Source organism: Pristis pectinata, chromosome 23 (assembly GCF_009764475.1).
Source record: "Pristis pectinata isolate sPriPec2 chromosome 23, sPriPec2.1.pri, whole genome shotgun sequence".
Lineage (NCBI taxonomy): Eukaryota > Metazoa > Chordata > Chondrichthyes > Rhinopristiformes > Pristidae > Pristis > Pristis pectinata.
The window spans coordinates 9398718-9422620 of NC_067427.1; the positions used below are offsets into that span (position 1 = coordinate 9398718).

General features: G+C 37.2%; 1 protein-coding gene across 1 annotated transcript in view; it reads right to left on the bottom strand.

Annotated features, from left to right (window-relative positions):
• dab2ipb (DAB2 interacting protein b) overlaps positions 1 to 23903 on the bottom strand; it is a 255946-nt gene that overhangs the window by 147041 nt on the left and 85002 nt on the right. The window contains 1 exon segment of the mRNA XM_052036965.1: positions 21667 to 21785. Coding sequence (XP_051892925.1) covers positions 21667 to 21785 — 119 coding nt within the window.

The window sequence follows — 23903 nt, forward strand, 5'->3', positions numbered from 1 at the left end:
TTACTCCCTTGAACCATCAGGTGCCCACTTCTACTGCCTGTCAGTTTCCTTCAGGTGACTGGAACTTCCATTAACTGTTCTATGCTTTTGAGGCAGACTGACTCCAGTACTAACTTTAATTATGTTAAAAGAAACAAAAGACAAATTAATAGGCAAATTTAACTGGTATTTGGGAATATTTCTTCATAATATGTATGCACAGTTGAAAGTATTCTCTGCAATATTAACTGGTCAGATTCAATCATATTGTATAATTAGTAATTTTGTCCCTAAAAAAATTATATCATTAACTATCTTACTCTATGGCGCTACTTAAATATAGCACCTAAATTAAAATAATTTTAATGCTAATTTGCTCATTTGACAAGTCATGCATTTACCCCAGTAAACCCACGTGGTTGCATGCTGCTAATGAGGATTTAGTGAATTAGCTGGAAAAAGGTTAATCCTGTCATCATTAATTATACTGATGAAGCTCAATGCACACTGCTACAAAAACATAATTTTAAGAACTACAGAGATCTGAATTTCCCTAGGATGTTATTTCTGCCACTTACATGAATTACAATAATCCATAGTAAACTACGGCTATGAACAGCCTGGTAACTGGGGGATTTCACAGAAGCTGGCACATTAGTAATCTAATTTTAAAGTAATATAACGGATTCAAATTTTTATAAAATGTTTTAAAAATCCACGATGCTCTCATTCAAATTTACTTGTTTGACTTCAGTCAGCAAAATGCAACAATGACCATTGCAAAGAACACCAAATTTATTCATACAAGTAACCTTGTGAATATTTGATATACTCTACCTATAAAATAAATTTTCAAATACCAAAGGTGTACAAATAAAATAGTTGGATCACCAAATAATAATTCAACTGCTGGCGAGGCAAACTGTTGGTTTGAAAGCTTGATTTAAGATGACCCTGCTCTTCTCTAACCGTGAACACTTTTCAAAATCCTTCGGCTAAATTCAGAAGCTTCATCCTTGAAAAACATTTTCCTTGCATCCAGATTCTATAAACAGTCCTCTGAAACAATAAAATCCTCCTTTTATTTTATTTCACATCACCAACTTGTAAAAATAAAAATTGGCCGTGACATATGTCATGGTTTGTTACACTGAAAAGGCAAAGCCCCGTGGCTGTTGGAAAATAGGTTAGTATTCCAGCCACACCAAAAATAATCTTATGCATTAGTTTCCACACCTTGTGAATAGATTTAAAATGAATGCATGTATCAGCTTTACCTCTGCAAACCAAAGGAGATTGTGGAAGCAGAAATAACATTTGATTTTGTGAAGAATGCATAACGCTGAATTTTTGTTAAGTGCCTGAAAACATTCTCCAGCCAGATCTGGGACACTTGTTTTATTAAGCGAGATCTTTTATAGTTGCTGCATGGGATAGAGATTTGGGGGTATCAGGCCTTACCTCCACCAGTAATCTGTAACCTGCTCCAACATAGAGCAAATGAAGTTTTCATAAAATACTGGAGACGGAGTCAAAATTCTGACTTCCCACATACATAAAGCACAGATGAAAGCAAAATAAGGTGTTGTATTGTCAGGATTCTGTGGTAACGGGATTGGGAGAACAGGCTGTGGCTACAAAAGATGCAGCCATTAAAGTATAAGAGCGAAGCTGCCCTTGCTATACCCATTGTGTTATTTTTAAAACCATTTTGGCAGAGATCCAAATGTAGCAACATTTATTGCTAAAGTACCTTGATCCATCCCACTTGAATTATCTCATGCTAATGGATCCCCTGCATTCTTGTGGCTAGCCTGACAGTAAGTGCTTTTCTTCCATAGAGGCAGTAGATTTTTTAAACAGTAGGCTATAGATCCCAATTCCATCAGCCATCATTGCTCTTCCCCACCACACCTATGAAGTCTTGTCACCCACTTAGAGCTCTATCATGTACGTGCCCAGCAACTGTGAAGCCAAGATTAATAATCTGAACATGCTTGTTATTAAGTCATGCATTAACAGTATCGTAACTTCACACTAGGAAATGTTATTTAATGCCATTATCAAACTGTTTGTCCGAATTATGGTGCTTGTGTTTGCTTTTGTGAAAATAGCAGCTTGCTGTTACCACTGACATGCCTTGAATTTGGACTGTATTTATGTGATAGATACTCACTAAACCTGCCATAGATATTTAGAGGTTGTAATTATAAATACAAATACTCTTTTAAACACACAACAAGGATTAATGACCAGTCAAAAGCCTTTCTGGCATTGAAAATTTATTATCATGAACATTGAAGATTTATTTCTACAGCTTGTGAAATTGTTTTGGAGATTAAACATGTCAAATGTAAGGCAAATATTGTTTTTCCCCTCTCTCAAATCAATCTTTCTTTCCCTATTTCTCTTTCCATACCTGGTGACATTGAATTCATTCCTTTTAGTTCACCTTTCTCAGTACTATTGTTATTTAATTCCCAATCCTTTAAATCTGATTAGTGAGGATCTTCCCTCAGGTCTCAGACTTTTTGCTTCCTTCACTTTACCATTATCTGCTCTCAGTTCACCAATTTAGTGGGAGAGAAATATTACAAGCTGAAGGACACAGGTGCAAGTCTAACTACAGATGCCTTGCTAAAGCAAAACTGCACCCTACACCCATAATACCCAAATAAGTTGTATAACAAAGCCTTGCATTTATAGAGACCTTCCATGAACTTGGACAAAGTGTTAACGAAATAGTTTTGAAATAAAGAAAATGCTGTAAAGACTCAACAGATCAAAAACCACCTGTAGACAGAGAAATAGAATTAACCTTTCAAGTCGATGACTGTTCATCAGAACTCAAGTTAAAAATCAAACATTTTAAGTTGCAGAAAAGAGGGAGGTGTGAAGAAAACAGAAGGAACATTTCTGACCTAGTGGGGAAACCAAGAGACAAATGGTAGTGGTGCTGGATGACAGAAGGTTCCACATCGAAGTTGGAGGAGTTGTAAAGAGAAGATCAGAGAGGAAGCAACAGAGGGAGAGAAAAAAAAGCAAAGCTGGAATTGAGAGATACAAAACTTGAAATCTGAAGTTAGAGAATGTTGGAAATAGTCAGGTCAGGCAGCATCCGTGGAGAAAGAAAAGTGGACTTGACAGGTTGACCTTCAAAACTGGTTAGTTTTGACACAAATTGGAAAGGTTGGTTATCTGAAATTGTTGAATTCCATGTTGAGAGCTGAAATCCGTAACATGCTTGGTTAAAAGAGGAGATGCTGTTCCTCGAGCTGACATCGGACTGCATGTGAACAGCGAAAGGAGGCCAAAGACCCGGCAGTCAGAGCTTGAGTTGCAGAAGTAAAGTGACAGGCCAATGTGGACTGAGCATTGGTCACCAAATCTGTAGGAAGGGAAAATGTGTTTCGTGGTGCCATCATCTTGATGGTGGAAACGATAGAGGATGATCTGTTGAAAATGTGGAGGGTGGTTGGATGGAAGATGAAGACAAACAGTCCCCCTATCTTAACTCTGGATAACAGGAAAGGGAATAAGTGCAGAAGAGAACTGGAACAGACAGAGAGCCCTGTCAGTTATGGTGGAGAAGAAATCACAGTTAAGGAGAAAGGAAGGGATCTCAGAATCACTCGCATGGATGATGTTGGCATCAGAACAGATATGATGGAGCCAGTGAAACTGGGAGAATACAATGGAGTCCTTACAGGAAGCAGGATGGGAGGAGGTATAATCAAGATAGCTGTGGGAGTTTGTGTACTTGTTATGGACGTGGGTTGCTAACTTATATCCTCAGGTGCAGATAGAGAAGTCAAGGTAGGAAAGAATCAAAGATGGACTATGTGAAAGTGAGACCAGAGTGGAAATTGCCACAAAGGTCATGGAAACTTTGAGTTCTGCATGAGAGTAGGAAGCAGCACTAATGCACCATGAAGGAGAAGACCCAAGGAGGACTGAAACAAGGACTGCTCCACATACCCACAGAGACAGGCATAGCCTGGACCTGTACAGGTTCCCATACAGGCATAGCCTGGACCTGTACAGGTTCCCATAGGTCCACCTCTTATTTGGAGGAAATGACTAGAGTCAGAGAAGATATTCAATTTCAGAACGGAGGTGAAGTAGGTGGCAAATTGATTTGACCTCTTTTCAAGGAAGAATCAAAAGTCTCCCCCACCCATCGTCATTCTACTGTGAGATGGGCGTTGAGAGAATGGAAGCGCTTGGTAAAATAGACCAGCTGGAACCAAGAAACTGACCGAGTGTGGAAGACATGGTGGTAGAGACATGGACACAAGCAGGAAGAAAAAGACTAGTCATGGAAGGAAGAAACAAGTTCTTGTGGATCTTGGGGACAAGCTGGAAGTGGGCCGTGCACGACTGGGAGAAGGCAGATGAAGATTATGGAAGAAAGATCTCCAGAGGAAATTAGGTCAGTGACTGTGTGCCAGACAATGGTCTGATGCTCAATGGTGGGATTGTGGGAGGGACACATGAGGAGTGTCAGAGAGTTGGCAGTAAGACTCTGCGAGGTAGAGGTCAGTTCACCAAACAACAGCACTATCAGCAATTCTGTTGGTCTTTTGTGGTGGAATGCTAGAAGTTCCTAAGGGACAGGTTAGCACATGTAAGAGCAGCAGTAAAATTGAGAAGGTCAATGTCATAGTACTTAGCAATGAACAGATCTAGGAGGAGGATCTAGCTGGATTGGGAATTTGAAGATATTTGGAAAGGGTCCACAGCCTGGGATGAACACTCTTAGCCAAAAAGAGTACTGAACCTTAAGTGGCAGAAGAACTCAGCATCATGTCAAGGAATTCACGGACATGGAGATGAGGATCAGAGAGGGGAAGTGAAAACACAGCAAGTGGTGATACTTGTGGGAGACCTAGGATCAGAGAAAAGTGAAAGGGGAGAAAGGTCCAGAGACGTATTAGAATTCAACAGTAGAAGTTTACATTCTTTCACACCTGAAAGGAAATTTCAAATACTCTTCATATTCTAAATTTGAAATTTCAAATTCATTCCAAAGACTCTTAAAATGTATTTACTACTGTAACATAAGAAATGTGGCAGCCAATATGTGCATAGTAAGTTCCAACAATCAGCAATAGGGTGATGACCACATAATCAGTCTTTAGACACTCATTTTGAGACAAGTATCAGCCAGGACACTGTGGAGAACTCCCTGCCTTCATTTGAAATAGTGCCACGTGATCTACCTAGGAAATTAAATGGGATTTATGCTCAAAGGCCAATTCTCACACAGCACAACACTCGCTCAGTACTGCCCTAGAACAGCAGTTTATATTTTGTGCTCAAGTCTCTGGAATAAGACTTAAACCCTTAATATTCTGACTCAGAGGTGAGAGATGAGACTGCTACCCACTAAGCAACAGTAGACACTACTAGATTCAACATCAACAGTATCATGTGATGTTTGGCTAATGAACAATTAAATGTATCTGTTGGTTCATTATTTATATTTATCTATTATTAAAGAATAATCCAATTATTATGGGTAAAATACTCACTTCAATATACAATTATTTTTATCTAAAAGCTAAAGATGTAAAATTAATTTAGAAATAGTTAAATGCAAAAAAAAACTAAAAAAAAAATTAAATTTAGTTATTTGTGATACATAAAAAGTTATACCTAACTGAAATCATGAAGTTCATAAAAACATAAGTAGCTTTTAATATTAATCTAACTCTTTAAATGATAAAGTAAAGTCTTAAACCCCACTTCGTTTGAACAAGGAGATACAAATCATAATTATGAATTATCAAAGGAATCTGAATAAGATTTGCAGATTCAATTACCTGAGTAATAGAAATGGATTTTTGTTCATGATTAATGTTAAAATAATTTTTTACACATTATCATTAAAGAATATTGAACCATTTATTGATTGGAACAGACTTCTGTTTAATATTTCATTAATCTGAGTTACTTTCAGTATGCAGCAATGCTGGTGCTCATATCTCCTGCTTATACTGACATAGAATTTTATCTAGATTTTGTGGTCACTGAGTTTGCAACAACATTTTGTAATTCTCTGCTACTGCCATTTAAATGGGCCTGTACATAAATCTGTAATTGCAACTTGCAAAGGAAAACAGTGTACCAACAGAAAACAAACCAAGAAAGGGAAGTCTTTGGTTTGCTTATAAGCATATCCAGCTTTGTTTCTTTATCAAGCAATCACTCAGACTATGACAGCATAAAAGTACACAATTAGAGGTCCCAATGCCACCTCAATTGTGCAGTAGGGATACTGAGTAAAGGAAAAGTTACAAAATGAATTTTACCAGGAGCCCACCTTTGTTCAATTCTTAGTATGGAAAGAATTGGCAACAATGTAGGTGAAGGTTGGCTGCCTCTTCCTCTGCCCAGTTAATCTGCAGCCAGAAGAGAAAAACATTCAGTTTATCCTCAAAATGGGAGAAAACCATTACAAGATTAGCCTGAGAAACAATAAGAGAAAAAAGGGAATTATCTAAAAGATCAACGCAAGTAAACTTAAAACTGGCAAGTCATGGGACCAAAACATCACCTAAATCAAATGAAAGGGAAATTAAGGCATATTGGTCTATTGAGAACAGAAAAACACAAGTAAACAGATATGATCCAATACATATTGGTTGAAAACTACCACACACTCAAAGACAGGATTAAGGAAGCTTGTATGGGAACAAAGAAATGCTGCAATGTATACTTCTACCTCTTCAGTTGGAGCCACTTGCCTTCAACTCTCCAGCTGGCATACTGGTTAATGCACTGATTTCTTTTCAAGGAATCATTTAAATCCAGCTGCTGTCTCGCAACTTTAAATAATGCCTCCTCAAACAGTGACACTATCTGAAGAAAATCTTGGCACTGTGCAATACATCAGCTGAGTGGATACAATGGCATAGTGGATAATTTACTGCATCAGCAGCCAAAGTTCCAGACTATTGATCCAGAGACACAAATTCCAATCCTACAATGGCAGCTGGGGTATATAAATTCAAGTAATTAAATAAAATTTGGAATTAAAGCTTGTCTCACTTACAATCAAGAAACTACTGGATTGTTGTAAAAATCCATCTGGTTCACCAAAAATTCTTCAGGGAAGGAAACCTGCCAACTTTACGCAGTTTGGCCTATACGCAACTCCAGACCCACCAATGTAGTTGCCTCTCAACTGCTTCCTCAGTTTGGGGCAATTAGGGATGGACAACTATACCTAATGATTAGTGGATGACAGAATCATCCACTAGTCATGAACAATTTTTAAAAAATCTACAAAGATGACATCATCTATAAGCACTTGTAGACTTCAGGAGGGAACCTTTACAAAGTATACATTAAAATGATTTGTCCATTTTCAAAATCCATGGGAACCATGCATCGGCAGTCAATCTCTCCTACGACTCTTTGTATTTTAGATTTAAAACACACCTTTGGATTTTGGGTATCCTCCTGAAATAATCTTACAACCTCTAACAACTTCTCCCCCCTCCCCACCCCACCCCGTCAGAGTAGCAGTTCACACTGGAGCCAGGAATTAAAGTAATGCAGGAGGTACAATGATGGATCTGTTAGACTGTCCTGTTTCCTTAATAATTTATGACCTATGTAATTTATTATACAATAATTTATTACACAGAACCACAACGAAGCAAAGCTGCTGGTTTCACAAAACGCACTTTGCATACAAAGTTTGGTCACTATAGTTATTTAAAAAAATAAAAATAAACAATGGAAAATAAGTTAATCAAATATTAGTTTACTTTACTTTCCTGTCATCCATTTCATTTACTTACGAGACTTTGCTTTCTTCCGATGCTTGGTATTAATAAAATTTCTCTTTTATCTTTTGTTCTTTCCAATTATTCTCTCATTTAGAATGCACACATCTAACAGTGAAAAACAAAACTCTCCTAGACTTTAAAGTGCTTTGAGAACAGACAGAATTCCAGTGATTACCTTTTTGTTTGTGCACTGTCATTGGGAACAGAGTTGCCCTTTAACACTGAGCTCTTGGGTGGGAACCGCACAGTGAAAAAATCCTCAATGTGATGAATCATGCAGATAATCACTGGTTTGTCCCATTAAATGTTGAGAGCCAGTAGTTTTGAAAGGAATTGTTTATGGCACTGGTTGCCTAATTAGTAGATAAATCCTAAATCAGAACAACAAAATCTGGGTTCTGATCAGTAACTTGAGATACATACAAACTAACAAGAACATGGATTTGAACAATATATAATCTCTGAAGTTCAAATAAGTCCATAGTCTGCAAACAGTCAAGCCCAAAATGTTACAAGTGCGACAATAACATTTACTTTAATATAAATTACAGTTAGACTAAAAAGAAATCATTGATAAATATTGCTCTCAGAAAAGAATCATGTTTTGTCTCAAGGTCATTTCCTCTAACTCTGGTTAAAAAATAAATATTATTAATGACAATAACTGAAACAAACTCTCAGGCAATAAAAAGAACCTTATAAGTACAGAAATCTGGAAGCTGGTGCAAGGAAGAGGGATTTGGTATGCAAATAAAAATCAACTTCTGTCACTACAATCCGTATTCAACTTTGTAAATAAGTGATAGCACTTGTCAGATCTAACAGGCAGTTCAAATTCTCAAATGAACTCCAAACAGTTAGAGCACAGATTTCATTGGATTGTTCAGCACCCACCCTACTGACCTCTCTTTCCAAAGGCATCCTGAACTCGATAGCACTTACACGGAGAAACGCTGGCAGTTCTGCATAACGTTGTCAAGATATTCCAGCAAGCACTGACTACCATGTTCACATACTTATATTTGCTTTTCCTTTAATTAGCTTTTCTTGTGCTATGCTCCAGTTACTCGCTGTCAATTGTTTCCTGCTCTTGTTTTCCCTTGACACAAGCTAGCAGCAGCTGTGACTTGGTTGATGCGATATTTGAAAATCCTACAACCCCATATCTTGATATAAGGAGGACCTGACCCATGTTCTGTACTACATCTAAAAAAGGGGAGAAAAATGTCTGGTAATCTGGTGACGATCCAATCTTGCACCATAGTACATCACAAAATGTTGGAGGAAGAGTGCACTATAAACACAAAGAATAACTGCATGAATTTGGTAAAATTCGCGTATTTATTTAGAAGCACTAAACTACACAATTCACTTTACTTTGTGTTTTCAACATGCTTTCAGATTGCATTGGGATCATCACATCAAGCTTGCTAATGATATCTAGTAGGTATCAAACCGAGCATCATTAAACTGCTGAAAGAAATTGGCAGTTAAACAGGTAGTATGCCTTTTCACACAAAAGAATAAAATCACAACGTTCTAACAAAATTATACTGTAAACAGAAAAATATAACCAGCAGGCAGAACAGCAGTGGATTTACCTCACCATTCTGTCTCATTAGCTTCAATGAATGGGATGTATTTTCCGGATCAGAGCTGTCCGTCAGATGTCAAATGCATGCACTGCCCAAAATGAAAATTTACTATCCTGAAACAATCTTGCAAGGATGTCAAGATTTTCCATTGAAATTCCATACAAATCACCAGATTTGAAGCTCACTTTCAAATATCTTCCTGACAAGATCACCAGCCATGATCATAATGAATAGCAGGGCAAGTTGGAGGGGCCTGGTAACTTTTTCCTGCTCCTATTCTTTTTTTGTGTTCTTTATAGAGTACTATTTAGATAAATTAATATTTATTCTGTTAAGTACTGAATTATGTAGAGAAAATGCCATTCTTTTCAAGGAAGAAGATTTAACTTCTAATAACTTAGCATAGTTAAAAATCAAAATTCAGCCAAATTAGGTCATGTTAACTAAACTTGTGCTCAATGGAAAAGTAAATATACTTCAATAAGGCTGATCAGTTGCCAAAAGAAATTAGAAATAACCTTTATTGACAAAAAGAAGCCCATGATTGGCATTATTTTAGAATTTATTTAAAGTGCCTAGCATAGATGTACAAAAACTTAATGATTGGGTTATTTTGTTGATACCAAGCAAAACATGGTCTTTTTTATTAAAATTTCATTTTTTCATTTCATTGTTAGCAACAATACAGCTGCAATGGGAAATCTCATTATTAAATGGAGAAAATAAGTTTGGTAATTTACTCCAGTGGAATTATTTGCCTGAAGAACAATGTTTAATGGAACATTCACTTCTGACATACTAATGCAATGATAATGAATAATTTGTGTTAATGGGCTCATAGTAAGAGCCTGCCTCAAGGATATGCATCCTCATATACTTATTTTTCTATACAAATAAAATATATATGAATACCAATGTGAGGGGTTTAGACATAATCAGCTCCATGGTGCCAAACAAAATGATCCTATCAGTTTGGAATGCTCTTGCCCTCATCTTAACTGAGATTTGATCTCATCAACATTGATCTTAAGTGAAAAGAACATAAAAAACAAAAGCCAAGTCAAATAATTTGGGTAAAGCAACAAGTAACTGTACCATAAGTAAGTTTGATTACAATAGAAAACTTGGCAGAAATATGAGCTGTGGGGAAGATGCAAACAAATGTAGACAGGTTGAGTACATGGTTGCTAAGTCATTATAATGTAGGAAAATGGAAGGTTTTTTCATTTATGAATATAACATTGTTTTAAATGGTGAGAAACTAAAAAATATACTCGTGTACAGAAGGACCTTGGCGTGAAGATTCATGAAATGCAGAAAGATTTTCAGGTACAGTAAGCAAATGAAGGCAAATGGTACACTTGCCTTTATAGTAATGAAAATGGGAGTACAAAGGTAACCAAATTTAACTGCAGGACAACAGCACAGTGGTCAGACTATGGTTGGAGAGCTGTGTGCATTTTTGGTCCTCATACCCAAGAGAGACTGTACTTGCCTTGGAGGCAGTGTACTGGAGTTTAGAAAAATTAGAGCTGACCTCATTGAAATAGATACAATTCTAAAAGGTATGGATAATATTGCTCAAGGAAGCTGTACTATTTAACTAAGGGAACAATATCAGAATAAGGATTAGCCATTCAGGACCAGGATCAGGAGAAATTTCTTTAGTCAGTAGGTTGTAAATCTTTGGAATTAGCCAGCCCAAGAGATAATAGATGCCTAGTCATTAAGGACATTGATGACTGTGACAGATAAAGTTTTGAGAATTAAAGTTTATAGGGATTAGCAGGAAAGTGGACGAGGTACTAGTGTTGTTCTTGGAGCAGGCTCTTGGGGGCCATTTGGCCTACTTATGTTTCCATATTTTTTCTGTTATTATGAAAACAAGATAATAACTGCTTGATAGGTTATTCAAATCAGAAATTTTATCAGTTTATAATTAATATCAGATTTTATCAAAACCTGACATTGTGTAAATGGAGAACTGGCATTGTGTTGCTTTGCTTTGACATCCCTGACGGACGATAGGATATGTAGATCCTGAATCCCATTATAAATAATTGCTAGATGTGTTAAAGAAACTAAGCGTTAATGATGTTCATCAATAATATAAAATGCAGTGCATCCTCTAAATTCTTAGAACTTTAGTTGAGGTTACAATGAATTTAACATACAACTGTAGGTGTGACTAATTGTTATTTCCTTACTGGAATACCTTTGTGAATATCCTTGTCTTCAAATCTCATATCAATGTTTAGTAATATTTCTAAAAGACCTCTGCTCCTCACTGGGTCTAATCCACCTCCTCTATTTTCATATTCTTTAACTGTTTCCTTTACAATTTTAGTACTAAAAGCACTCCTACTTTATTTAAATAAAATTATGAGTTGGAACTCTGTCTTGTAGATTAAGCAAGACCTTAAGAGGACTAGGCTGTAATTATACTTTTTCCACCTCTCTAAAACCAATAATATCAATTTCTTTAATATAGTAAGCAAAAAAAGGTTGGCTTCCAACCATTCCTTTGTCACAATGTTGCGATATGCTCCCATCCCTTCCACTTTCTGGTGACCCAACACCAAGACTGCACTGATCCTATGTAAATTTTGCTTCCATCCTCATCCTCTGATCATTCTACAGCCACCAAATACTGCATTCTCCATCAGACCCACTCAGACCTCTCAAGATTCCATGGCAGTATTATTTCAAAGTGGCTGTTATCCCCAGTGTCATGGTTAATATTTATTCCTCAACCAAAAGAATTACTAAAGTAGAATAGTTGACCTTTATTACTGTTCTGTGCAAGTTGGATTTCCTGCATTACAAACATGACTACATGTCAAAGAGCACTTTGTTGACTATAAAGTACTTTGGGATATCATTAAAGAGATGCAGAAGTTACTTTTAAATGCAACTTTCTCACTTTCAAAACTGTTTTACATTCTTGTTATTAGATATTAAGGCCTGAATGTTAACCGACAGATGTGGAGAACCGGTGTCCAGGCACGTGAAGATCCTGACTGGCTATCGAAGGATAAAACACTGATCAAAGGCCACATCAAATTTAAATCAAGCACCTAATTGTGCTCTAGGAGCTCAATTTAACTAATTTAATGAATAGAATGGGCACTATTAATCAAGAATTGGTGATTGTAAGAAAATGAATGGTACAGTCAGCATTTCATCATTGATTTTTTAATTCCAATCCCAACCCTTCTATCCATCTTGGCAGCATGAGGCAGTGTGGTTAATAGCAAGGTTAACATTTTAGATTTTCTGAACATTTTGGGTTACAGTAATTCCAGGTGTTTGTCAATATTACTTCCATACTTTTAATTCAAACTTTCAAAAAAAAATTGCTAACTCTTCAGATCTGTTATAGCCGTTTCACATACTGGGTAACGTTGCTCACAACATCATAACACAGGGAAGTATAGTGGTGCAGCTGTTGCAGCTTCCTAGCTCCAGGGAGCTGATTCAATTCTGACCTCAGTGTTATCTGTGCGGAGTTTTAGTGTACTTCCCATGATTGCATGGATCTCCACTGGGAGCTCCTGTTTCCTCCCATATCCCAAAAATAGGTTAATTAGCAATTGCAAATTACCTCAATGTAGGTAAGTGGCAAAAGGAAGTTGATGGTCATGTGAGAGAAAGTAAGTTGCAGGGGTACAGGGAAGTAAGGGGGTTGGGGGGAATAGGACTGATGGCATTGCTCTGCTGGGAGTCAGAATGGATCCAATGGGTTGAATGGCCTTCTTCCATATCACAAGTAAACACATTCATTTCTTGACATGTTTCAGAAGAGAAAATCCAGCTATCACGCCCTGACATTCAATGGCATTACCATCACTGAATCCTCCACCATCAATATCCTAGGGGTTAGCACTGACCAAAACCTGAAATGGAGTAGCCACATACACAACATGACTACAAGAGCAGGTCAGAGGCTAGGAATCCTATGGCAACTAACTCACCTCCTAACACCCCAAAATCTGTCCACCATCTACAAGGCTCAAGACAGGAGTGTGATGGAACACTCTCCACTTGCCTGGATGAGTGCAGCTTCAACAACACTCAAGAAGCTCAGAACCATACAGGACATAGCTGTCCATCTGATAGGCACCCCATCCACTCACTCCCACACCAACACATATAGGATGCACTGCAGCAACTAACCTAGATTCCCTGGACAGCATCTTCCAAACCCAAGAACTCTACCAGCTGGAAGGACAAGGGCAGCAAAAGCATGGGAACACCACCCCCCGGACTTTGCCTTCCAAGCCACGCACCAGACTGACTTAGAAATATATCACTGTTCCTTCACCGTCGCTGGATCAAAATCCTGGAACAGCATTATGTATACCCACACCTCAAGGACTGCAGTGGTTCAAGGTGGCAGCTCACCACCACCTTCTCAACCACATCTAGGCAGGGCAATTAAATGCTGGCTCAGCCTGCAAAGCCCACATCCTTTAAATGAATAAAAAAATATAAAAAGCAGCACATGCAGAAATAGAAAAATACAAGGCAGAGAGAGATTTACATTTAAGATGGAGAAAAATAGCAAAATCACTTCAAAGAATCATGAAGTCGAACTTGGAGAAAATGTGACAATGCAACTTTGGGCAAGGATGAAGGCAACAGCATTTTGAGTAAGCTGGAAAATATGGAGGGTTTAGTCCACCATCCATAGCACAATAGTATCTTTGTGTTTCTGGATCAAAAGTGTTTGTATTCAAGGATTACATTCAAACGCAATATTGACACAATGCTACAGTGTCAGACATGCTACCTTTTGGATGAGATGTTAAATGTTAAAACTGAAGTTGCATGCTTACAAAAGATTTCAAGGTACTGTTTATAAATTATCAGGATAGCTCTGTCAGTTTCCAGAAGAATATTTTCCCCTCAATTTATTCGGGTGATTTGTCTCATGATTATTTATGGGGGAAATCAATGTCTGTAAAACGGCTCCTACCTTCCCTCCTGTTTTACCTGAACATACTTCACAACTACTTACTTGGATACAGAGAACTCTGGTTTGGTATAGGGTGAAAGATGCTTTATAAATGAAAGTTATTTTGAGACACAGAATTTGAAGTTCTAGACATGTCAAGTCTCAGGATATTAGTGAAGTTATCTGAGGTTTTTGTATAGACAGATAGGGACGGGTTTTCAGCAGCAACTTTAACCTTTGATCTCTTGTGCTATACTCCTTTTCCTCTTTCCCTTGCACACATTATTGATCATTCCGCGTTACATTTAATGTGACTATTCCAACACATTAAAGTCACAATGTAAAATACAATGTTTCCTATTTGTCTCCATTACAAAAAACTGCACTTGAAAGAGCAAATCCATCAATTCCAAAGGGGTATGTTAAAATCTTCTGACATAACAAGGTATTATGTAAATGAAAGCTTTTTTAAAATATATATGGTACTCATGAAAAGATGCTGTGGAATATGAGGTTTGCCCTTTTCTGACTTAAATAAACTTTATATCCCAAAATGGCAGACTAGGGTCAACCTATAGTTTTTTCACAGAGTTGAGCAATGAGTTTGTGATCACCCTTCCAGTTTTTATAGAAACACTGAAGATGGGATTCTTTATCTAATTTAAGAGTGATTTAATTACATGCAAATGTAAAACAAGAAATTGGGCTTAAGTTTCATTACAGAGAGAAAAAATATTGCTGAAGTACTACCGTTATGAAATATACAGAGCCAGTTCAGGGTCTCAGTAACGTTGTTCTCTGACTTTGTCTGAATACAACTGGAGATCCCAAGATATAAAGCTGAAATGTACAACCTCTGTTCTCTCACTATAGACAAACAGGTTTATATTGCAATGCCTCTGGCAAAAAAAACTTCCCTGTTAAAATGTCTTGTTAGAGTGGCATGGACCTTTATGCAGGATACGATGCACCCAAATTAACAAGAACACTCAAATTATTCTATTAACCACACTGGAAAGCATTCATGCAAGAGAAGATTTATGAAGATTTTCTTGTAAAATTGATGCAGTTTTGCATTAAGCAATTTTAATACAAAATGAAATTTCATGTGGAACAGTGGTTATGCAAATGGTAGGAGAAAGTCAGTCTCATTTCCATTGGAATGCATAAATATTTAAAATGCTACACATGGTGCACTCAGAATCAAAAACCATAGCAAAATAAATAAAGCACCAGATTAAGGTGGGGAACTGTTGTTCCATATTCGAAGTTATGGGACAGTCAAACAGTCAAGGAAAAGTCCTTCCAGCATCTCTGAAGCAAAGCCTTTGACAGAAATTGCTAAAGCAGCATCACTGAAAATATGGTAAGTTTATTACACCTTCTAGTCTTCTGGCTGAGAGAAGTCAGTAAAATCTATAAAATACAAGTACTTCAAATTAAACTGGTGCTCCAAAGTTACATGACAACATTTCTCAAGCATTCATTCCAGGATGATTTTACTGGCTTTGCTGGCAGTGGGAAAGTTCTCTGCCAGAGAAATACTATTTTGAGCAAAGGATAAATAAATCAAGGATATTTACAAAATTCCACCCAGTATATGTGATTTGTGCAGTGTTAAGAATAATTGGAATTGGGATTAACATCTCCTTTGCATTGTATTCATGATTGACAGATTAGCTTTACTTCCTAGGTTTAATTAGAGGCAAATCAATTACTTGTATTCACTTCAGTGTATTTGACCTTGCACCACTATCCAACCAGCAGCAGGTGGATAAGGTAAACCAGTATACATCAGTGAGGTTGCATTTCCAGAAATGTAACTGTGTTTTCCACTCGAATCAGTTGAACAAGAATGGAAATCGTCCTTGACCTGGAGAAGCACCTTCCGTGATAAATCCAAGCCAAATCAAAATGAAACAACTGCAGATAAATCCCAACAGACAAGAAAGCTGGGCTTTAACTAAGAACACTCAATCATCTGTACTCATGAAAAAGCTGTTAGAAATCAGTTGGCTGAGGTCAAGTTGATAGCTAACACACTCTCAAAAAGGCTTTTCAGTTTTGGGAAATAAAATAATCTCTAATGCGGTGTGATATGCTTCAGATATTCAATTTATCACTTTAAATTGCTCTCACCACATAAACTTCAGTTAAAGGCCTGCAGGCACTAGGTACTTCACTACTTCACCACGGCATCATGTAGTTCAAAATGCTCTGGATTAACACAGTCCATTTGAAGGATGATACAACAGTACAGCTGGGTGCTTTTAGTTTAAGAAGTTTTACAAAACTCATACATTATATTTTGTTTGCATTTTAGTTCAAGTCAAATACAAAAGTAACATACTAAGAATCACAAAGCAATCACACACTTAAACTAGCTACAACATTAAAAATAGTATGGGCCCTATTTGTTATTCATTTATTGATCCATTTGTACCTTGTCTTTTACTCCTAGTGATTTACAAAGCTGCTTTGTCACAATCACTATTCTTGTAATTGATATGGCTTTCTTAAACCCATTAATTTTTAACATTCCCAATCCGGGTTTAAAATGTGGAAGATTAGATATAGGAACAGAAGAAAGCCATACTCAAAAACACTTTCAAAAGACATTTCAGTTATGGGGAAATTTATAGTAATTTTATCTCTTTGAACTGTACTCCCAAAACAACAAATTTCACATCATACAAGTCACTGATAATAAATCTGATTCCGAATTAGAATTGCATGATAATAGCAAAGGGACTGGAAAAAAATGCAAGCAAGAAACATAGCAATCCATATCTTAAGTTATTGAAGGCAAAAATTCCAAAACAAAGTGATCGAATCCATCTTCAGTTTGCAGATATGGTACTTTATCCATCAAGAAACAATGGTACTTATGAGTGCTTGCTGACTGAAGTTAGATATCACCAACAGCCACAGAGGCAGCATTGTCAATTTTCACATACTGTAATAGCTGCAATGAAAAATCTTCTGATATTTAATGCTGCATTATTAGAGACTCCATAAAGATTGGAGAATAACAATTCTTAGGAGACCTAAAATCGTGAAGCGAGGCTTGTTTGTTTTACGCAATACTAAAAATTCATGAGTACGACATAAGCTTCATTTACATGATCTACTACATATTATCACGATATTGCATTAGAATTGGCTAAGTTACAATAATGTAGGTCTTTCTCAAAACAAAAATCAGGTAAAGTACAGTAAAACGGGCTTCGTGAAAATCTCCAAGGTAATGTCATTTGGGACAATTGTAAATTCAGTATTGAGAAAGCTGTCAGTCTACCTCCTGGAGGAAGGACTCTAGTAAAACAGCAGCACAACTGTCAAGAGTGAAAGTCAAGTGAAGCTGATTGCCAGTTGTGAAAGATTTCGCCCTCAGATGAAGAAAATTAAAGAAAAAACACAAGTGTTTTTGTGTGTAAAATTAAGAGGAATACAATAAGCTATTGGAGCTTGGAGTTGATAATGTTTCTCTCAATCTACATATCCTCAAATTTAACATTGCCTATGTTTAAAATAAATACCAGCAACCTCCTATCTTCAAGCAAGTGTTCAGACACACGGTAACTGATCGAGTTCACCATGTGCTGTCACTGAACATTATCAATACTTTGGGTAGTTCTGTCAGTACCAATAAATTCTGACTTGTTTATGCTAAAGTGAAATACTTTGCCTGCTACAATGGCACTGAGGAAGCAACAACCTGGGCATTTAAATCTTGACACATCTCTGCACTTAAATAAGATGGCCTTTATACAACGAAAATGAATGATTTAAAAAATCTAGAAAGTAGGCATGTAATGAATTCATTGTAATGATGACAGAAACCTTTAATTAAGGTGAGAAAGTTCACCTTTACAAGAAAATAACTGTAGATGATGATGGATGCCTCACAACTAAATAACTGTATTGATAGAAAAGATCACAAAGTTTTCGGTTTAACTCCTGGTCCATGGTGAATGAGGTAATCTCCAGCAAATTGGCAATACGACATCAGCTGGCTTCAATATCCCCAGTGAGGGAACAAAGCCAGGCTTACTGTGCTGATTGCAATAGAATGAACCTAGCTGAAAAGTGTACACGAGGACACAGGATCTGGTCAAGTAGTTGGCTATTAGTTTATTGGATATTAGTTAATAATTAAAACCAAACTCTGCTTCATCTCCCTTGCCCCTTAGAATATCAAACACCAAGAAAAAAAGCGAATCTGCAACAGAATAATATTTAATGAAGCTTGCCTTTCAGCAAAAGCATTATTTTGGTCCATGGAGAAGGCATTTCAGGGAGGATAATTGAAACATATCAGCACACTTTAGGTTGGACATCTACAACCTGGCTGTCCAAAAAAGATATTATTGAAAATATTTCTTCTTGTTGTCAGTTAAATGAAATTTGGACTTAATGTCCAAATAACAGGACAATTTGACCAAGCAAATGGTGATGGTGGCGATCTAGACCAGCTACTGGCTTCACCTCTTTGCATACAGTAGCATGCCAGTCTAACTCCAATGCTGCAAGGTGACCTGAATGACTCTCAACCTCATCCAACCTGACTTGAACATTCCAAATCTCTACGATTCCTGTGCATTTTTTGCCATTGTAACCACATCTCAAAGGCCAGCAGATATTGTTACGAATGGGGTTACTATTGGTGAAATCCCTTTAAGATAGAGCATAGTGGTGTTGGTGTGGTTACGACAACAGAAGATAAAGGACGTAATGACGTTTTGGGGGGGGGGGGGGGGGGGAGGGGGGGACCAGTTTGCTAGTCTCTATCGATGGATGAAAAACAGTAACTGTGCCTGTCAGTACAATCCATGTATGGATTTTTGGAGTAATCTGGTGGAGTCCACTTTGTCATTAACCTGTAGAGGGAAACAGGTATTTGTGTGGACGGCCACGATTCGAGAGCCTTTCGGGGTGAGGAAGATGCGGTGGAGTGGTCACTGCTGAGTAAACACTGAGGTGTCGTATGGGTTCCAAAGTGGAACATTTGTATTTTGTAATTACTCTCTATTTTCTCTCTACATCTTACGTTTTGTCTTCAGTCAATGGTGGTTGTTGAAGAAGCCTTTGCTCACGTTTCACCTTATGGCTTGCTGAACTGAACTTTAAGAACCATTCCTGGACTTGGAGTTTGGGAACTTGCCACACACACACTATAAATTTAGTTTTTGGGGTTAATGTTTAAGATTTAACATTTTTACTTTTAACATTTTTACTTTTATTTTTCTTATCATCATAAGTAGTTATTAATAAAGTAGTCTTAAACACTTATACACGACTCGGAGTGTTTCTTTTGTTGCTGGTTCGTAACAATACCTCCATGAAAGGAAGAATTTACAGGCAGAAAGGAAGTATGATTTGTCACCTATTTGATAAGTACATTTTTTTTGTATAACTTTGCATACATTATGCTCACAAATCTGGGAAAATTCAAAATCTAGCAGCTTCTGTCTGAAGGGTGCCAAATTTTGGACATTGGACCTGTATGTGGATGAACATATAGTTGCTTGGGGAATGCTGCCCTCAAGGCTTACTATTCTCCATAACTCTGATCGGAAAATTGGAGTGGATTCCCAACCTTCGACAAATAAAACGTCAGAAGCCAAAAACCATAGCATGATCGGGCATTTCATTTCCAAATAATGATATTTGGATCATTTACCTTTAATGTTAAATGTCTGTAAGACTGATAAGCAACATAAATGACATGCTTTAAGAGAAGATATCATTGCTATAGCTCTGATGCTATACTTGTACATTTTATTGGCTTATTAAATTGCAGTTTTAAGTTTATGGAAAAGGCAGGAGGCCAAAATCCTCACCATTGTAAAAAATAATTGCAGCTAGATTAAATGAGAACATCTGTCACCAACCTCGGAATGGATTGTAATTGTCTTTCAAAAGACCGGTGCTGCATTTTTTTTCCTTTTGTCATTCTAACAGACAGAGAGCATGTGCAGCATAGACTGGGGCTAGTGAGATTCAATCTCACAGATGTGATTTACACCAGTTTGCACCACACACATTTTCAATTTGCCAATATTTCAGAAATTACATAAATACCATTCACAACATCAATCCTAGTGCAATGACCCAATGATTAAAACAAAGAAAATAATGTTGCAATCAGCTTCGTTTATTAATTGGCTACTTAAATAATAAACGGTCTTTGTGCATGGCTGTAGAATATTCACTTTTCTCCAAACGCTGGCTGAACACAAATGCATTAAATTTAAATATTTAAGTCACCCCACCCCAATTCAACACCGCAAATAGCTGTCAATGGTTAAAACCTATAACAAGGCTTTGTCCCGTAGTTAACGGAAAATATGGTGAATGACTTCTTCAGTGTGGAAAGATATACGCCATTGAAGGAAACAGATGGCTAATTAAAGCTATTTTTAAAAGCAAATTGCAAAATTGACAGGATGGCTTGGCGGGCAAGAACGTGTGTTCCCGGCTGGTTCAAGGGGCACAGCGGTACATCACGCCCTCAATTAATGCGCCCAAACTACAGACTGAAACTGACTGATAAATAGCCAGTTGACGTGAACGGTACCTTACTATTCATTATGTCGCTGCAGAGAAAACATTAAGTGTTTGATCGCCGCTAATCTACTGATAATGTCGCCAAATTCCTCCCGGTCCTCCCTCCAAAAATTGACAAGGCGAATTAACGTGGTATTAGGCACCGACAGGTGACAGATTGAGCAACTCTTCCACACCTATGTGCTCAGATACCTGAATTTTCAGGGCTAAATGTCGGTTGATCAATTAATCGTTTTCAGACACTCTTCCATCACAGTAACAACTTCTCACATTAACTAGTGGTCAAAGTTCAAACAGAATAGATTAACGGAAAGCTAATCGTAATGGTCAAAGATATTGGCGGAAAAACGTATTGAAAGAGAACAATAGCCTGGCGCCCAGCCGTATTTATTCTTCTGAAACATATTAAACTGCGGAGTTATGAAAAATTAAAACTTGTTTAAATGATTAATTTCTTCCAAAAATACAACTCTGCAAAAGAAGCCCATCACAGGGGAACGGAACCAAATACCACAATGAAGGCATGCCTCGTTTCACAGGAAGCAAATGTGGGAGCAATTAAACTGGAAAAGGCATTTTCAATCCCGCTGTTGTAACATTTGGGTTGAATTCTCAGCAGCTGTATAAAACCATTACACCATCGCGAAGGAAGCCAGTAATTGGGCAACACGTCCGCTACAAAGATATTTGTTTCTGCAAAGATAATGGTGTGATGCTGGCAGTAAAAGGTTCGAGGGCGGGGTGCAATATCACAGGCGCTCTTTACCTTTCATTCTCCACGCTCCTAAATCCAGGTAAAATGTGGCGGAAGCTGCTGTTCCTGTCGAGTTTGGGCTGGCTCTTTGTCCTCTTGATGGAGCCTTTCAGTCGACGGCTCAGGAACCCCTGTTGGCAGATAACAAGAGAAGAGACTGTTGAAGCACTTCCGTCCGAGTGAAAGTCTGCGACTGGCCCGCACAGCCGCCGCTGTGAGCAGCGCGCATCGTCAGCGCCGCTGCACATTGGCACATCTCGGGGCTGGAAACAGTGGGAACGGCAGCGCTCATTGCACACTCCCTCAGCCTTGGTTGCCTTAGCGACCATTAGCTCTCAGAATAACCATATCTGCCGTGTGTTTAAAAAAACGCAAAGGCATTTACTTGTGAAACTTCTCTGCATTTATGAAACACTAATTTTTTACACTTAACAATTGGGTTGCATTTTATCTGCTACTTTTATACGCACACATCAGAAAATTGCCCATAAATAAAATTTCAATGCCTAACTTTGCAATTGTCATATAAATGCATCGCTCTTATTCTGACCTCCAGTGCTGATCAACGATGTGAATTTAAACTAAATGACTTCATACTGTCAGATTTTTTAATCGTTAAAACGCAAACCGTTTTTTTGTTTCTAAAACTGAAGATTAAGTCATGTTTTTTCTGTCGTGATTATCTATTGTTGAGATCAACAATTTAACCATCAGTAACAGAAAAAATGATAAATTGTCCTTGAAATTAAAACAAACTCCAAAAACGATTTGAATTGTACATATAAATGAAAAAAAGACAAGCAGCACTAAATTTGGTCACCATGCAATGCTTGACCAAATTTACCGCCCTTGATTTCATGAAATTAGCAGAAAAAAAATGCAGTTCCATACTGGACTGAATTCCCTGTGAGGACACTGTCGAAACACCATAATGATGGTTTTAGAAAAGGTGTACAATTAATAATGAAAACTAAAGTTTAGGTGAGAAGATTTTTCTAATTTTGAAAGTGACTGTATTTTGAAAATTAGTTTTTTTTAAATAGATGTCTCCCCGAAATATGAAGATAGAGTACAAAGCATTTTTAAAGAATGCATTAATTAGGAATATTTCAGCTATTAAGATAAATGAGCTTCATCTGCACAGTGCAATTTATTTCAATACAATTATCTGGAAAGATTTTGTAATCTAAATGTATATTAATCGATTTTTTCAAAGCTTTGAGAAATTTTAATAATTTAGATTTATGTAGTTTTCAAGTACACAACTATATTGTATGTTATTAAAGCCTATGTCCTTCTCAACAGCATTCCAAAATGTTACCTTCAGCATCAGCAGAACAGCTAAATACTGAACTGCTAAATATTTTCAGATATTTTATTCCGTGCACACTGCCTTAAATTCTAGCCCTAACATTGAAACTGTGAAATTATTTGCAAAAAAATAAGCATTGAAATTTCCAATTTAAACCCTAGTTATTACCTGTTGTTTAATCTGACAGGTTGTGTCTAAACTAAGCATATTCTTCATCATATCGTTTGCATTATCAGCAGATTTTAATGAACAGAATTAATTACCTAATAATTCATTACCTAATAATGCATGTGTCCACAATAAAGCAATGTACAGTCAATATTTTCTATATATGGGAATACAGGAGGTTGTGCTGCACCAAGATAAGGAATATGCGGAAAAGGCCTTGAAAGAAAATGGAACAGAGGTTGCCATGGTGAATGTTGGAAACACCTGCATAACAAGAAATTGGGAGGTAGATAGGCTTCAGAGTATTGGAAGCTACAAGCCGAACTGAAAACAAAAGGAACTTGAGAGTTTTATTTACTGGGTTAGTATCCAAGTTAGGTCTCTGACCAGCAGAAAATGGGAAGTGACACCCAACATGAATCATTGCTAGGATCACTGTTGTTCTCTGTTGCTACTACTATTCTTCTTCATTGAATACACACACGATTTGGACTTAGAAATTGGAAGTATGGGGACAAAACATGGAGGAGATAAACCAGGGATATAATTGATAAGGCAGAAAATGGCAATGAAATGTAAATAATATTTATTGAGGATAATTAACAAATGAAAATCAAAAAAAAACCCCTGCAGATTCTGGAAATCTCGAATAAAAAGAGAGCTGAAATACTCAGATGATGAGACAGCATTGTGGAAAGAGGATCAAAATTAATGGGCCAGTTTGAAGATTGACAAATCCAGGAAAAAGAGAAAACATGTTAGTTTTCAA